Below are 18,102 nucleotides of genomic sequence, written 5' to 3'. Positions count from 1 at the left end.
GGGTATCCTGTTGAACTGAGGCCAGGTCAACTACTCTCATTTGCATCAAACCATTGAAATTTATTACAAGCTGTTTTACTGTTTGTACTCACATGTACACTGCATTCATCTGGATTGCCAAAAAAAGTCAGAAGCTGTAGCTATCCTAATGCAGTTGTCAGCTGAAAAAACCTGCAAGAAGGAACTCCTACTAAGATGGCAGAATGGTCACCTCAGTAACAATCTGGTAACCATTTTTATGTTATTAAATGTCTCACTTCGTGTAAAATCAGCACATTTAGAAAAACACGTAGATGTAATGTAGCATGGAAGATGGTTGGCCCAAACCCACTCTTGTTATTTTGTGTCACCTTGTCTCCAAGAAAGATTTTTATGCTGAACTCTAAATTAGTATTAAAGTATGAGCAAAAAACCCAAGATACATAGGGAAATCAGGGACATGAAACCTTAGAGGAGGCTTCTTTCTCTCTCTTTTTTTTTTTTTAAGCATGTTGTAAATAACAAGTATCTGTATCAGAAAAAAACCCAAACACATTTGATGCACAGGTGTAAATGCTAACAGTGTGTATCCTCCCACATCTGCTTCCACTTTTGGTCTTGGTACAGTCTTTTGCTGATATATTGTGTAAGACAGTTTTCACTGGGGTTATTTTCTGGGTCTCTAATTGCTCCCTTTATTTCTAGGCTTGTGCATGGCTTTTTTCAGAATAATACACTGCCTGGCTGCTCACGGGCTTAATTTGTCATCTTCCTGTTTTCTGTCCTTTGTTACCTACAGGTCAGTTTGCAAAGTTGAGTGCAATATTCTTCTCTCTCCTCTCAAGTAAGTATTAATAGAATTTAGAGGAAAGTTTGGAATTAATCCTCATAGTATACATTTCAGTTGCAATGCATCTTGTGGCGCCTGAACAATGGCAATGCTGTTTCTTTATCCTTTTAACCTGTGTTGGGATGCCTTGGAATCTCTCTGAATCAGTTCTAATTTATGGATCTGTGGTCCTAGTCCCATGGTTTCATGTTAAGCCATCACCCTTTTTTTTATTTTTCCTTTGTTGACCATCAGAGTGAGAATGTGGGCTTTTTATCCATGGGGATGATGACAAATACATTAGCCAGTACAGAGAAACCTTATCCAGGAGATAAGGAACCAGATTACATTTCAGGAGACCTGAGTTTAATTCCTTTCAATGCTTCAGTCTTCCTAGGATAACTGAAATAAATAATTTCTGATGAGATCAGAACATCTACTTCAGTGTGTGAAACAAGAGTTATGTTAAAGAAAGCAATCAACCAGCTGCTGAACCACAGAGGTCTCCTCAAATGTGTTGCGGAGGTTTAAAATGCCTCAATCCAAGTGGGAGGCACTCAGGTACTGGATAGAGTCTGGCAGCTCAGAAATATGGCAAGATCTATAAACTCCCTGCTGTCTCATATTCAGGTCATGTTCCTTACCCATGCCAACCTCACAGTTGCAGCACTGAGATTATTGCCAAGTTCAGCAATTGTGTTTCTCCTCAGGAAGACAGACATCATCTATTTTTATGAAGTAGCCTGTTACTCTGAACATTTGCCCAGGAAATAGGAGACCACACATTTCTTCTTGCCTCAGCTGAAGCCGTGGATTCTGCATTTCTGACTTTCTAGGAGAGTGCAGTGCCCTGCTGTGAAGATGGCACTGAGACAGTGCTGTCCATCCTGCTGAGACACTGAACCATGGGATGACGGGGACAGAAAGGGAGGAGAAGTCAGAATAGGGATCTGATTCTGGTCTGCAAACTGAGCCTCTTGCTCAATGCCAGAACTAAAAGCAAGCAGAGGTCAACAATCAAATGGACACTAGAGCTTGGGAGCAGGGTCATGTTCAGATAAGAAAAACCAGTGAACCAACCTGTGCCAACTCTAACAGGAACTCATATTGTTAGATTTTGTGTCATGTTTTATGGTAGACCTCCTTATTTATGCGGCAGTTTTGATGGTAAAACTTGACCCTGATTCAAGGGGTTTGCATCTTCTGATGACAGTGAAATTTGACTGTTAAAATGTGTACCTTGTGAAAGCAGCTGCTAGTGGGTATTTCCAAAGCATCTGTCTCAGCGTCTTGCAGCTGAAGCAGAATAATGTGAAAAGCAAATAAACTGCAATACCCAGAGTACTATAAACACCAAATAACTGCTCATAAAAATTCTCCTTACATTGCCCCTCAGGTTGCATTCATTTTCTCAGTAGCCCTGTTAAAAACATGATCCATGTAGAGTTTCCTAAACATTGATGGCCAGAAAAATAAGTTTTCTTACTCTGTTTTGGTGCAGTTGTCAGTTTTAGATCAGGTGAAAAGTAAAATGGATCTTTCAACAACAATGTGTGTGTATAACTATGTATATAGTAGAAATTTTATATATAACTGAATATAATTACAATTTGCAATAATAAGTCAAAAAAATCTTTTTAATTAGAATTACAAAACTCAGGCACTTCCATTTAAAGTTTCCTCTTTTGTTGGGATGCAGTGTTAACATAGTGATGTGGAGAAACATACTGCCCTAAAGCCTGCCTTTCTTGAAAATATGTAGCCTGTCTCAAATAGCAGAGATCTGAGACTGAGCTACTATTTCCTCTCCTGGATGATTTTTGAAACATTTTGAAACCTCGTCAAAAAGAGAGATTTTTATAGTGAGATTTTTTTGGCTCCCAAGGGAGCCCTTTGGCCCGTACCAAAGACTGTAACGTTCCCAGGAGCTATAAAAGCCCAGCCCTACAGAAGTTAGCATCCAAAACTGGTAGACTTGGCACTTCACCTATATCCACAAGAACAAAACGTATTATGGTGCATTATGATAAATACATCTTCATGTGGTAAGTGAAACTTCTCAAGATTCACTCTGTTGTGAATATGGAAGTCTGTCATATCTTGTCTATTTTATTTGGTGCTTACATTTCACAGCACTGGAAAAATAACTTCCAAATAGTTTGTACCAGACATGGTATCGAAAGTGCTTTTGCAGTTTTCATTGGGTTCTTGCTTGAAGCTTAGAGGCTGCATGAAGAGTTTTATTTTTAAGCCCTTATCCAGTCAATAGTGGTACAAATACAGTCACTATGGTCCTAGATGGCCATAGGAAGTAGAAAGCCAACAGACTTTACTATCTCACACCAGTATTACATCTGTGCTTATTAAAACAAAAAACAAAAAACAAAAAAAAAACAACACACACAACAAGAAAAAAACTATGGAGGAAATGAGATCAGTTTATTGTAGCTCCTTATGAGTGATACTGCAGCTGATGGCCAGCCACAGAGTTTTGTTCATTGCCTAATTCATCTGGAGTTGATGTTATTTGATTGATGCTTTTTGCAAGCTATTTTCATTTGCATCTTTAAAAGCACTATGTACAATTTTCCAGAATTGATTTTAAATAGCATCTAGTATAACAAATTCCCAAGAGAGCAAGTCCAGTGATATATAAAACATAATTTAATCCTGTTTTCAATTTACTTTTTATGTTAAATGTACTTGTTTTATTTTTAGTAAAGAAACAGAGTGAATTTGAGCTTGTTTTCAGCAGGCACTAGGCAGATCTTGACATTAGGTGAAACTGCAACTTTGATGTTGCTTTACCTTTATCCCCTTGATAGCATTTGATTTTTTCCCAAGGATGGCCGACAGGAGCAGAAAGCCTGCATTTCAGAAACTGGCTGAAAAGTTGTCATTTTCATTTAGTTGCTGTTGACTCGTGCAGTGGACGTGTCCCCACGAGACCTACAATCTCCTAGATTTTCTAAAGCTATGCTTTCTTAGTGCTGGCACACATTTGAATTGGTCATGCCTAATTCATTTATATGCATTATTATAACAGGAGAGAAGGTGTGAAAAGCTAACAGAAATCAGACCTAAAGCATCCTCTGAAAGAGAGTACAGGGAGGAGGCTTTATTACAGGTTTTGTTCTCAGATTTTAACTGCGATTTTCCCTATCTTGACAAAAACATAATAATTTCAGTTAACGATTCAGTTCCATTCCCACTCCAAACCCTCTCACTCTCTCGAAACCTTATAACATGAACTGTTGTGGTGTCTGAGGCTTTGGGTGTCTGTGGGTGACATTTTCCATTGCAAAAGTGACTGAATGGTTTGTATTGAAACAGGTGGGATTTTTTTCAAGCACAAAACCCCCAAATCCTTTCAAATTTTTGATACGAATGTATTCTTTAAAAATACTATCTATTCAACTTGACTGTTTTTCCAGGACAGAATTCCTGTTCAGTAGCACTTTCATATTTTTCTCATCTCTTGTCATTTTTCTCAAACCTCTGCTTTCACGTTCACCAGCAGAGATTGGGAATATCATCAAATGTTGGGTGATAAAAACCATGGGCCAAGGGTGATGGTGTGGTCAGTCTAGTCCAGTCTTTTTTGGTTTTTTCTTGAACAAATACATAAAAGCCAGCATTATCTGGACCATTCCATTTGAAAATAACAGGAGCATAGCAGCACAGTAATTTTCAAAAATGTCTGCTACATTCACTCAGCTATGTTTTGGTTTTCTTTTCTTTTTGGTTTATTTTTCTCCCTAAGTCCTCCTCTTCTTAGCATGTAGGCGTAAAAAACTGTGACCAAGTTAACAGGGAAGAAGCAGCTTTAATTTGTGAATTCAATTCTAAAATTACACAAGTGATAGGAATGTTTTTTGAAAAATGACTGAATGACAAGTAACAGAGAAGAACCTGTGGATTAAGTAACAGAAGAGGTCAAGAAACAGTTTTATATCATGACAAATCATACAAGTCTTAACTTGGAATTAATTTTGGCTCTTCCAAAATGTTGCAATGAATTTAAAGCTCTGAGGTTCATTAGTACTCATTAATTCTAGTTGGATAATCTATCCCAGTGCTGGCTGTGGAACAGAGAGACGCCTGGAGAGAATTTAGAATAACCCTTCCCACACTCCACCAAAGAGAAGTAATTTATCCAAAAAATATGAAGCAAACCCAAATACTTAACATTACTGTCAATGCATCTTAATGCATCCCATGTTTCACAAGCCACTCTTATTTTACTCTTGTGGTTTATAATGGTACCATCACTAAATATGAGATGTTCCTATATTTTTGTGTATTAGGAAAAATTTTGTCACCAAAAGGGTTGTCAAGCATTGAAACAGGCAGCTGAGGGAAGTTGAGTCACCATCCCCAGAGATATTTGAAAGGCATGTGGATGTGGCACTTGGGAACATGGTTTAGTAGTGAGACTTGGCAGTGCTGGGTTAATGGCTGGACTCAATGATCTTTTCCAACTTAAGTGATTCTACGGTTTCCATAACACTGAAACTGATTCAGTAAAAGTCAGTCTGAAGCAGCTGAGAACTGACCTCTTCCATGCCTTTGATTTTCATTTTTTTGTCTGAATTGTGAAGAGAAAAACGTTCCTTTGCTAAGACTTCCAAATTAGTTTGCAGACTTAAGTGGTACAGGGGCGTGCCCGGTTTTTAAAAGATACCATTTAAAATGTAACTCAGAAATTTTTTATGAAACTCTTATTAGACTTGCAGTGCAGGCTTCCTTTGCATTTATCAAGAAAATGTTAATGCTTGTCTTTTGTAACCATCTGACACAAGGAGACACTAAATTAAGATCATTGTACCATTTGGCGTGCTTAGGTATTAAGGAGTGGGGTGGAAGTCTTTGTGCTTGAATAATTAATACAATCAAATGGTCTCAGAAAGGAGAAGCAGCAAACTAAACTACCTGGCCTTTCTTCATTCATCAGATTTAATTTAACTATTTTTGCCAGAGTAACTTGCATTTCATCTCCCATCTTTTAGACCAGCTTTATGCCTGAAATGAGTAGAAAAGAATTCATGTGGAGGGAGTGGTCTGTTAAGCTGTGGTTATCATATCTCATGCAATGCAGATTGGTTTTCTCTCTGAGGTAGTTCAAGAATAAAGGGATGAGTTCCTTAACTTACAAATATGTAAACAATGCCTTTACAATAAATGTGCCAAAAGCAGAAGTTTGCAGTATTACCTGACTGTAGATCCTGACATAGTTCTGAGAAGGAGCAGCAGTAACCTATCAAGCATTTTTCCATTACCAGCTAAAATGCCTCTCCTGTAGGAATTTGACATACTCACTGATGCTTCAGGACTCAGAGGAGCACCAGCAGAAACTGGTGCACCAGTGGACTAGGCTGTTCATGAGCTGTAGCACTCAGAATCACCCTTTCAAGTAACTACAGGTTTTCTTAGACACTAAAACACAGGGCAAGAAATTTACATGTGAGGGGAGGCTCATGATGGTGAGTGTTAATCAAATGCCTGAACACTGCACAAGGGGAATAAGCCATGGTTTCACTGCCAACATTCTATTTATAGAGCAATTTGGAAAGGTGAAATGGAAAGGAGAATGGGAACACTGCAAATCTGTGTCAATGCAGACTGAGTTACCCCAAGGTCCCACAGCAGAGCAGGCAACAGTCTTCGTGCCCAGGGCAAGGAAAGTTTCCAACTTCCCTCATGCCCTGTAAGTTTCTGTTTACAGCTCAAATACCTGTGGCTCACATAAGTAGGATGGCTTTTTTCCTTTTTGAATTCCTTGAGGGATAACCACAGGAATTGGCCAGCTCCTTTTTTCTCTCAATAAAGCAGCAGTCAGAGGCTTTACTTGCTCTGCCTGCATGGGTGCAGCATCTTAAACCAGCACTCTTTAAAAACCTTCTGTAAACGTTTCTCAACAGGGAAGCTGCAGTCAGACAGACAACGAAAGCTACGTAAGAACTGATGATGAGGAGAGCTGCTTTCGGACAGACGATGAAGAAAACTCAGCTGCGAACTTCACAGAAGAGTGGAACCAAGAGGTGCAGCGTCTCTTGACAAAAAAATCACATAACTAAGTTCTGAGGACTGTAGCACAGTACTTTTGTTCTAAGAGTTGTAGTTTGTAGATGTGTGTTTTTTGACAACAAGACTTTTGTTCAAGGCTAACTTATATTAGCTACATCTTCTGTAACATGGCTCATTACCGGCGAAGCAAACAGACTGACGCGCGTGCTGCTGTCACACACGGCGGCGCTGTTAATAACTCACGAAAACCCTTTGCACATGATATTGAACCTGTTCAGTTTACAATGACAATACTGTTTATAGTTAGAAATTTGATTTCTGAATACTTTGAGATTTTAGTAGGTCGGTTTACTATAGACACTGTACATTTTTTTCCACGGGAGAAATAAAAAGTGACAAGTATGCATTTAACACTGAATGATTATACTCCTGAGTGTATATATCTAGTAGCCCAAGAAACTAAGTACCAGACTATATTTGCAATTTGTTTGCAAGTCTTTAAATTAAGGCTTATACAAAATGTACTAAAATAATAATAATTATATCATTAATAATAATAATAAACTTCTCTAATTTAGGGCTAACGTGTAACTTAGGAATGTTTCTTTCAAAATAATCTAACAAATCAGCCATAGAAGTTAGTGTAAATATTTTTTTTCCAAATAGATATCATATACAAAAGGTGACATTCAAATGATATAGAATCTAGTTTTTAAATCAGCACAGATCTTCTTAAAACTGTGAACTATGTTTTGAAATACTCGTTGCTAAAGCTGTTTATAAACCACAGGTGCCATAAGATCCCTGAACTGACTGATGTTATGTATAATCCTCCATGGTATTGTTTCATTGATGTTTTAGCTTTAGTAAGCATGTGTTCAACAAACCAGCTCTTTCCATCTCTCTGCCCCCCCTCTTCCCCCCCACCCCCTTCCATTATGTTATTTTTGAGGCCTTCAGCTTTAAATGTACAGGCTTAAAGTGCGCTTGCAACTGTTTCCTTTTGATTTCCGAATGTGTACTGCCTTAGCCAGCCACCAGATGTTCTGCATGCCCTCTTGGAAATGTGTGGTGAGACTCTTTCAGAGCTGGATGGAGAAATAGCGATCAGTGAAAAGCACAAGAAGAGCAGTGGATTGTTTCGAAAGGACAGGCATACAGTTACAGAATTGGAGTTTCGTCCGGTTTCGTATTTTTCCAGTATCAAGGCATTTCAGGAGAAAGGGGACTGACCTGGCCATTAGGCAGGGTTAGGCAGTGAGGCTGCTGGCTGAAAAGTGTTTGCTCTGCTGTGACTACAAACCTACAGATACTCCTGAGCAGGCATTGACACAAACTAGCATCAACGTGCTCCCCAGAGCACCCTGCTCCGAAACAAAGGTGACACCTCTATGGCACATGGCACTGCCGTGCAGAGGAACCAGAGCCAGGCCAGGGACAGCTGGAGCAGCAGCCGGGCAGGGACACCAGGAGGTGTTCCATGCTGGCCACCCGGCCCTCCTGAGCTGCGCAGTGTCTTAGCTCGGGGCCGCCTCTGTGCCAAGGTAACTTTACTGCCCTAACACAATATTGGGCTTCCAGTGCCTGGCTGACCTGAAGTGACACTGTCTAACAGCCCTGAAAACAGTGGTGTTTCATACAGATATTTCACACCAGCACAGTTTGCCTTCAGCAAGTGATGAGATACCCATCTAAAGCAGGTTAACATGGCTTGTCTGTCCTTGCTTTCATGGTGACGTGGATGTGTGCTGCCGTATTTACGTGAGATTGCTATGTCGCTCAACCCAGTAAGTCCACTTGTTTGCATGCATTCTCCAGGCTCGTGGCTGTTTCCCTGGGCACTATGTGTTGGGGAATGAGTATCTGTATGGAAGAGCTGCTGCCATTTTTCACTTCCGTATCATTTCATTGTGTATGCAGATCTCTTGTCTGTATATCCTTGTGTATCTGGGCTTGCTCTCAGACATCCAAATGCATACTAAGGGATCCTGATATCTTCATGTAAGCTTTTCATTTTTGCCGTCACTGGTCTTTGTTCCTGGGGTGTGTGCCATCCTGGCAAGGCAGGCACCGTATCCTCCACTGTCCCCTCCTCCGACCTCCTCTCAGGAATGAGTTAGCCTCCACTAGTGCCTAGCACTCCGTGTTTTAAGCTACTCCAGTGAACCTGTAGACATTGCTGTCAGCTCAGGATTCCAGGCAAGCATTTCCTGAACAGGGAGAAAACAAGCTAGAACACAGCTATGTGCAATGGCTGATTAATTCAACCTATGTCATGTTTAACTGTACCAAAAGTAATAGATCCCTCTCATCACCTTAATGTCTGCGTGCTCATTATCACCATGCTTAGAATAGATGCAGTAGACTAAATCCACTGCAAGAGCTTCCGAACCAGGAGTAAGACCTGAAGTTGACTAATCAAGCACCTTTCTTTTAGACTGGTGTCAACAAGATGATCCCTTAGAGTTGGAGTTCTGGGTCCCTTATGCCCTGGAGCTCTGAGATGAAGCACCTCTTAGTTAGCTCTCCAAATGTCTATTTTAAGCATTTTTCCAACTCTTAAGCTGGCTGCATTTTCACCCAGCTGGTCTTTGTCTGTTTGTTGAATATTATTTTGGTTGTGGTTTGCGGTCATTAAAACAGAGTTACAGAAGAGGTCCTTGGTATGGCCCTTTTCTGAACTACCAATGGCCCACCACGGCAGTCAAAACTCCAGGTGGTTTTACTGTCACTGGAGGAAAACCAGTGGTTTGGAATCAGGAGACAGGGATGTGAAGATGTGTAGGGTCCTTGAATGTCCAAAGCGAAGGTGGAGAATGGGTTGTCTGTAAGTAGTAATGTTAACTAAACTGCATAAAAAGGTGTGTGGCCTTTGTTGTGATATAATATGTATTTTCTTATATGCATGAGCCAAATTGTTGCATCATAATTTATCATAAGTGTGTCCACCTTTACTTTCAGTCGTCATCTTCTCCCATCCTTATTGGTTCTTGGCAATTACTGTAGATAGACCTTGTAAATATTGCAACCTTGGGTTGCTGTAATCACACTGGTTCAATCAGCAGACGGAGCTGTGAACAACAAGCACTCCACTGTGTCCTGAAGAATAAAGGGCATTTTTACCTTTGAACCAAAAAGAAAAAAAAAAAGTATGAAGTTACATCTTGAGGCTACTAACTGTAACGCATTTTTAAAACTACTGTACTTGACACCACTTGAGACAGATACAGAGACACTAAAGATGTCACAATATTCATTGGTATTGTAACAGAACTGCTATTGTATGGGGTTTTTGTATTGCTGTTAAGTATTGTTTTGTGTGTGTGTGTGTGTGTTGGAACCTACTGGGGACATGTTATATTTTGAAGTGATTAAACTATTTAATTGTGTGTCTATATTTTGGAATGGAATTATTTCTTCATTAAAAAGATTTTTAAAAGGAATTTATGGAGCATCATGTTTGTGGCTTATTTTGGTTTTGGATGATCTGTTCCTTGGAGCCCAAGCACCATTTTTATTGAGTAGGGAAGGAAAGTGTGTCCCTGTGGTGCCTCAAGTAGTCTTTTAATGGAAGAACTCCTTCCACCACCTTCCACAGCACTTTGAACATGGTACTGGGCAGCACCTGTGTACGAGTTTGAAAGCAATCCAGTGAGAGACTCGAAATCAGAACTACAATTAAATAGGAAAGTTGAAATAAATGCAATAGTACAGAAACACTGACGGGTCAGGATACAACCTGACACCCCGTTGGTCAGGGTGGTGGTAGCAGTCTGATTAAATGGTGGCTGCAATCCTGTTGAAGTGGTAGATGTGGTTCTGTTGAAGCAGTGATCCTGTAGAAGGGTGTAGTTTTCCTCAAAAGCCCCAGTGGTGGTTATGTAGCTCTTCTCCTCTGGGAATCCAGTAGCTAAGGGCTGACTGTGGTGTTCCAAACCTCAGATTATATCCAGGTAGGAATGCTTGGTTCCTCCCCCTGGGCGGAGCATTTCACAATGGGATGATGTAGTTTTATGAGTCATGCAGTGAGGCTTGGTGGCCCATTAACAGAAGTCATCCGGGATGTGTCATGGAAGAGACAAAGAACACTGCCCCACCTGGTTTTAACAGATGGTGATAGAATACTTGTGGTTACATCTTACCTTGTAACCTAAGACAACCTGCTTTCAGTGGCCCAGGCAGTTTCTTCTTCCTTTCTTAATTTTCTGTATCTTTAGCAGTTTCACAACCTGAAAATGCAGTTCCCCATCTGTAAAACACCTGCCCCTGTATCCACTTAACAGCAATGAAAATGACCATAAGCAGAAGACATCAGGGCCTGACAAGGTGCCTCGTACAGACCTATAAGGGGGTACCTGGTCATCAGGAACCTAAACTATCTGCAATAGTGTAATTTTTTCTTGCCCACTGTGTTTCTCTGGCCTTAGAAGGAACAAGACATTGAAACAGGCACATTTGAATGGCCTTACCATTTTACAGTCACATGTTCTTTTATTGCAGAAGGACACAAAGTCTTTGTTTTTCCGGTTACACTTTAAAGATGTCTTTCCATATAGTCATTGGTAATTGCATTTGGTTGCCAGCCTAGAAGAGCATGGACTTGGAAAACGAGCTCGCACTTAAAGCAGCATGTTTGTGTCCTGATGCAGTGCTTGGGGCTACTTCATCAGGACGTGGCAACATCAGGAGTCAGTGCCCAGTGGTGCAGCTGGGTGTGGTGGCAGCCCTTCCCAGCCGATGTCCCGCAGCTGCTGTCCCAGAGCATGTCCCTGGCATCCAAGATATCCCCAGCTGTGCACACAGCATTGTTAGCCTGGCCAGTGAGTTACACCAGGGCGGGGTCTGTTAAAAGGAAAGCAGTAGCAGCTCACCAAAAATACAGTCTATCTACTTAGCAGATATCCCAGTGTGTTGGGGAGAAGAAAAAGCCCAGTCTGCTGCCTCCTTCAGCACTGACTGCTGTGGTAATCTATAAATCACCAGGGTTTATTTGCCGTAATTCCCCTGTCTACATGTTGATGTTCTTCAATTAAGATGATCATTTTACACTGTAAGTTATTTGCCAGATCTGCTGAACTTTGCCTCCACAATCCCAGTCCAAATTCATATCCACAAGATTGTAATGTATGATGACATATCATCAGCTCATGAGGATAACTCTGTTTTATCCATGCATAATCCCAAATTGCTGTATTGCTTCCTAACCCACAATCAAGTCTATGACCCCTGGGGAGCAAAGGAGCCAGTGAAAACTAATTTATAGGCAAGAGCTGTTTTTCTCTTTGCCTCTTGGTTACTTGAGCTGCTTTTTGCTCCCCGCAAGGAAAATAGACTCATATGGGAAGAAATAAAATTGTTTCATTTGCAAAAGGAAAAAATATAATATAATATAATATAATATAATATAATATAATATAATATAAGTGGTCTTTAGATCAGGGTAGTTGATACCTTGATTGCATCAGCACTGAACTAGGGGATGAAAAGCATCTGGAATTTTCTAAAAGCACCTTAGAGTTTCATTTAGCAGCACACAATTCTATGGCTGCTCTTCCAAAATTTGCTTAGGCCGGTTGCTCAGCAGATGCATATTCCCTTGCAAGCAGCCTTTAGGTCTGGGTGAAACATTTAAGAGACTATTGCAGGAATATGAAGCTGAGTTTACCAACAGTATGTTGGGTAGGAAGAGCAATCTCTATTGTTCCACAAAGAAAAAATGTACTGAAGAATTTCGTATGCCTCAGGATCATCCTGTCTAATACCCCAGATAATCCGCAGATTAAGGATTCCCCTTTGCTTTCTCCTAAATGATTGCCACCAGTTGAGTTGCCCATGGATTAGGACAGCTATCCCAAGCTGCCACCACTTCACCAAGCCTTTGGCTGCAAAAGGCAGAGCAGCAGAATTAGGCTACGCTTCTCCCCACCTTCCCATTCCCCAGGGAACAAAGGGGTGCCAAACTGGAATAAGTTTTTCTGAGAGCCCACAGCTCTGGAGCTTTCTAAAAAAGCTGCTTTGCACTAGTAACCTCCTAGGACAAGGCTGAGGGATGTGCACAGGGGAGGAGGGGAATTGTGGAACCACATCATGCAAACTCTAGCATAAGATGGTTAATGCAGCTTGGAGATAATAAAGACCGAGGAGGTGATGTGAAAGAGTAGTTGCTTTTCTGTCTTCATAGGGAATGAAGGAGGGCATGGTGCATTTTGTTATTGGTATGTGATGCTGCAGAATGTAGTTTGCTATTTAATGCAACATAATGTACTACTAGCAAATTAATTTCCTCATGACTTGTGTCTTTTACGTAACACTCAGCTGTGGCCAGATGGCAGATGTGTCAGGCCTGCTGCTTGTTATGCTAATTGTCAGCCGTAAAGGCTGCCCAGTTAACACTTCTCCCCTGCTTGCTGCAGCCCAGCATTGCTGCTAGAGCCCAACATTGCCTGCAGCCAGCAAGCTCATTCAGAGAAGAGGCACCCTCCAAGTGCGTGTTTTGACTGATTTTCTTGTTACTGTTCAGTTCCGTTTTGGTCCCTCTCGGTGCATTTCTGTCAAAAATAACATGGGTCAAACTGTTTTCCAGTATGGGAATGTGTCTGTGCACACCTGCATTTCTCAGCTTTTGGTCTTTGCAGCCCCCAAATCCCTTGCAAGCCTCCCTTAACCCCAGGCTGGGGTGCAGAGCATCCATGCCTGCTCCTCCTCCCTCCACCACACGTACCTCACTGCGATTTCAGGACAGGATGCTCCTTGCCTGCACCAATGCTTCTCCTTACGATTTTGGTGGTGCTGTTCAGCACCTCCTCATGGAGCAGGGGCTGCTGCTCACCTGGGAAAGAAGTTTCTCACTGCTGCCTTCCTGTGCCACGTCCCACGGGAGCTGCTATGGGGCCCAGACAAGTTTTTTCCTGGGTGGGATCCCGTGCTCAGGTCAAAAAGTTCCTTTTGGACATGCAAAATCCTTTCCTGGTTTCACCAAACAACCAAACATGTTTGTACTCCCTTGCCCCACAGAGTTACCTCCCCTCCTGCATCCTTCAGTGGTGTCTAGTCCAATTACATTCCTTTCTTTTTGCTTATTTTGCTTTATTGATTTTAAGACTCCTGTCAGTAGCCTTAAATCTGCTGTTTTGCACCTACACTGCTGCTATGAGTAGGAATCAGGTCTCTGCACTTCTTTAACATCTGCCTTCATGTGAAAAAGCAAGAGATTACATGCTCTGCAACAGGCACTTCCATCATCATATTCATTATGTTGGTGCAATTAAACTTAGAAGTCCCCCCCAAGAGACCCCAGCTCTGACAAGTGGCCCTATTGTCCTCTCCACAAAGTAGGAAAGTTGTATTTTAGCCCTTTCACATGGCACTGAGTGCTCTCTGGAGTGTTTTCCACTTACTACCTATATAGCTGCACCCTGGCTCTCAGCTCATTTGCCTGGAGACCCTCAGAGCCCCCAGCCCCCCAGCAGATGGAGGGGCTCAAATCCTGTTTGTTTCAGCTGAAAGGCTGATACTGAAGTTAGTGCAGATGGTAATTAGTACTTGAGGGAGTGCTGTTTCCAGGGAATCCTCTCATCACTTGCTCTGAGTCACACGCTCAGTGGAAGACACTTCGCCAGAAACACATTTTCTGCTACTTTTGGATCTAAGCTCTCACAGATTAATTAATTGAGTTCATGTATAAATGCAAGAAGGAGGAATTCAGAACACTTTTGTAACGTTGCAGTCGGGAGAAATGTATGCAGACAGACACCTGTTCTCCAATTAAAAACTGGGTTTATAGAGGTTATACAAAGTCTGCACAGCTCTAGTATTGATTGTTTGTCTGGCAAAGCGATAATCAACAGAAAAACTAACTGGGTTTGACTGCAAGTTGGGATTGCTGGGGCTGATGGTGCCTGGAAGCAGAAAAATTAAACTGTTTTGTGTTTAGCTGGGGATGCCTCACTTAACCCAAAGGGAGCAAACCCGGAGGACTAAAACCAAATGAAAACCAGACTGCTGGTTGAGTAGCTATTCAGTGGCCAGCTACTGCTTTCCTTGGGAAGCAATTCATTATTCCCTTTATATTTTGCACTGTTGGGAGCAAAACATCTCATCTGCTCAGCCAACACTGCCGGGTGGCAGGTGGTTTTCCTGCCACAAGGACACAGCGGGCTCAGTCCTGCCATGGCTGGGCCATTGGGTACAGCTGAGGTACAGCAGGCAGAAATTTGCCCTAATAGCTCTCTTGAGTTGATAGCAGGACTGCATCTGGTCAGCCCTTTACTAAAATGTGATGGATGACCATGGAGTGTTTTCCCTGGCAGCTGAAACCTTTTCCAAAATGGAAATAATGTTCATGTCTTTAGCCACCTAACAGATGAGACTGAAAAACTGGTGGCCTTGTCCAGAAAGCATGAGCCAGCCTAATTCTGGGGTGAGGTTTCCCACCAACTGTGTACTAATTCAGAAAGCAAGAACCCTTGTGTCAGATCCTTCCCCTATCCTTTGCTATAGACTGTCTGTACCAATATTTATAATATTTATTGCTTCACCTCTGAATATAGAACTTGGCCAACACGTTAAAAAAAAAAAGGGGAGAGGCAAGGCTTGAGTTGTGTCGAGTATCTGCATCATGCCCTGTTGCCTAGGTAGCTACATCTAACATTTAGGGACTCGTTTCTAGGAATTTTGAGCTAGAGAGAGATAAACAAGCTCTTTTAAGGATGCAGAAGAGAAGAGGACTCGAATTTTGTTTGCTGTATTTACTTTGTTGTGCTCATTTAGGCATTCATGGTCTGACGATGACCTGGGAACAGAGATACCCTCCGGAAGGAAGTGTGTGCTTTGCTCCCTTCAGGCAGCTCTGTGTGCCCGCCCTGTGCAATCCCTGGCACGGACACACACGTGGGCACACACCCCAAGGAGATTGTTCTTGTTGTGTGAAGAAAAGAGTGGCATTCCAGATTGCTCAGGGTCCGTCAGATGTTGTAAGAGGTTATCCAGTTTGCATGGATCAGGCTGCTCTCATTTTCACTGTACAAGAGGATGAACACTCCCCGCCAGGTAAAGGTGAGAGCTGCACCACCTGTGTCCTCATGCCAGCCGCTGCTGGCCATTCTCTGCCAGACATGGTACCCATCCATATGCCAAGAGCTGCCTTTCCTTTTCTCACAACTCGGGTACCAGTTCTGCTTTTGTGAGATCCCACTGGTGTGGGGGTTCTGATTTTACTGCACAGTGACCACCAAACCTTCTGGCCTTGGTTTTATGCCTTCAGAGCGTGCAGATGCTGCAGTGCAAGTCAAGGTCCCACCATGCCAAACACAGGCAGGTGTCTCTCCTCCTCCAGAGATGGGATGCTCCAGGAAAAACACCTGAAGGAAGTATGAAAAGTTGAGGTGACAGGGATGTTCAGCTGCTAACATGAAATATCAGCAGACATCACTGGTTGGCCCCAGACCAATTTACCTCTAAGATGCCAATACTGGAGTGTCAGCAAGGTGTGCTTGTCCATCAGCCTTGTCTGACTGAAGCAGCAGCAGTGCAGCTCCCCTGATCCAGACAGAACTTTTCTCAAAGGGCACAGTAGCAATGAAAATGTTTATTCTTCAAGGCCCATGAATGCATTTCATCATCATTTAGCAATACCATGGATGTAATTCCAGGAAAACCTATTTTCAATATATTGTGTGTCTGTAGAACTATTCAAGCTTGCTCCAGAATTTATGAGCAGAGTTCTGGCAAGTTCAGCCCAACCCAGCAGTTTCCCTCATCTAATTTCCCACAGAGGCATGTGGACGTGTCTTTAGCTGCATAAACCTAATTATGCTCCCACAGCCCCAAAACTGACAACTAAATTACTGTTACAGAATACTTGCAGAACAAAGCTTAACCAGAAGCGTCACAGCTTGATTTGTTGGACCAGCAGTCTGAAAAGAGAGATTGTTATGCAAATCTAATTTGGAAATCATTAGCAAGAGCGATGCCATAGAACAGAATCCTTTTATTTTTTAAAGGGATTCCACCTTATTATAACCACATTCAGTTTCTGGTTACATTAGCATAAATAAATTGCAGGAATATGAAGTATTTTTTGTATGGTAGATGGGTTTTTGAAGCTGAAGTCTTGCTCATATATTGCAGTCTTAAAAGAGGTCTTAAATATTTTTTTAAATCCAGCCTCAATTGTAAGTGTGATTTCTTTTCCCTGTAAAGCTGCAAAATTTTTGTTCTGGAAGTGCCTGTTTTCAGCAGAAAGTTGGAAGTGTTCATGAATTAACTGACACTGAATATTAAAGGTAACCACCTGGGCCATACCTTGCTCCACCCAGTGCCTTTCCTCCTGTATTTGCTGCCTGACATAAAGCTATAGTCCATGAAGATCTGCTGCTGCACAGGGGTGATACAACATAATCCTGGAAGAAATAATCTCTGCATAGCTGAGACTTTGTTTGTATGTCTGTCTTTCGTGGTTACAAGAACCAGTATACACTCCAACTACTGAAAGATAGAGTCTTGGAAATCAGGGCAAGGACCTATAGGAAGATAAAGTCTTCTTTACATGTTTTATCTGTCAGTAGGGGTTAAGGTTTCTATCTCAGGTGCAAGAAACACTGTTTACACTCTACTGACATTTTTTATACTTGTTTACATGTGGTATAGCAAGGCTTGGAAAGACAAATTAATACAAGCCCAGTCCTCATTGAAGAATATTGGTCAGGTGCATTACTCAGTGACATAAAACACAAAGATCTTATTTTTGGAAGCATGGGGTCACGGCCAACATGCCTGTCTGCTGGGTTCTAGAATATGGAGAATTTTTCATCTTTTCCTTACATTTCTAAAGAATCTAGGAAGTAACATCCAACAGATACGGAACAGGAAAAAGAGTAGTTGATTCATACCAACTACAAACCTGCAGACAAGGAAATAAGAGAGCAATGCAAAACCCATTCAAATAACTGTAGAAAAAGCAGAAAGACAGGAATGTGTATGTATTTTTATTTACAGTAATCATCAGCACATCTGTCTTCTAAAAAAAGTCCATTGCATTTCCAGTGACGGCTGTATCCTGGGGTTTTCTTGTAGAAAAACAGAAATTAAGTAGCAAAGTTGTAAAACTGGAAGAACTAAAAAAAAAAAATATGCAGTGGAGAAAAATCAAAAGCCTTGGGTTTATTTATTGCAGATAAGGAGTTTCCCATAGAAAATAATCATAGGAATGAAAGGTTGTGCCACATTTTTCATGACAAACAACAACAACAACAGCAAAAATCCAGCAC

At 41.6% G+C, this 18,102-nt stretch overlaps 1 protein-coding gene across 21 annotated transcripts in view; it reads left to right on the top strand.

Moving 5' to 3' along the window:
• The window catches only part of DTNA (dystrobrevin alpha), a 223,463-nt gene extending 213,185 nt beyond the window's left edge, over positions 1-10,278 (top strand). For 20 of the 21 annotated variants that reach the window (XM_042029071.1, XM_042029072.1, XM_042029067.1 and 17 more), the window contains one exon: positions 6,730-10,278. In XM_042029071.1, the coding sequence (XP_041885005.1) occupies positions 6,730-6,885 (156 nt within the window). In that variant the 3' untranslated portion in view covers positions 6,886-10,278. Of the gene's footprint in view, positions 1-778; positions 824-6,729 lie in introns of all 21 variants that reach the window. The other variant, XM_042029076.1, reaches the window with a different exon arrangement.
• The last annotated feature ends 7,824 nt before the right edge of the window (positions 10,279-18,102 follow it).

Source organism: Corvus kubaryi, unplaced genomic scaffold, assembly GCF_017639235.1.
Source record: "Corvus kubaryi isolate FWS band 111438036 unplaced genomic scaffold, C.kubaryi_AGA036_p1.0 37312, whole genome shotgun sequence".
In the NCBI taxonomy this organism is placed as follows: Eukaryota; Metazoa; Chordata; class Aves; order Passeriformes; family Corvidae; genus Corvus; species Corvus kubaryi.
Note: the sequence above shows the minus strand (reverse complement) of the source record. Positions and strands in the feature narration are given on the sequence as shown.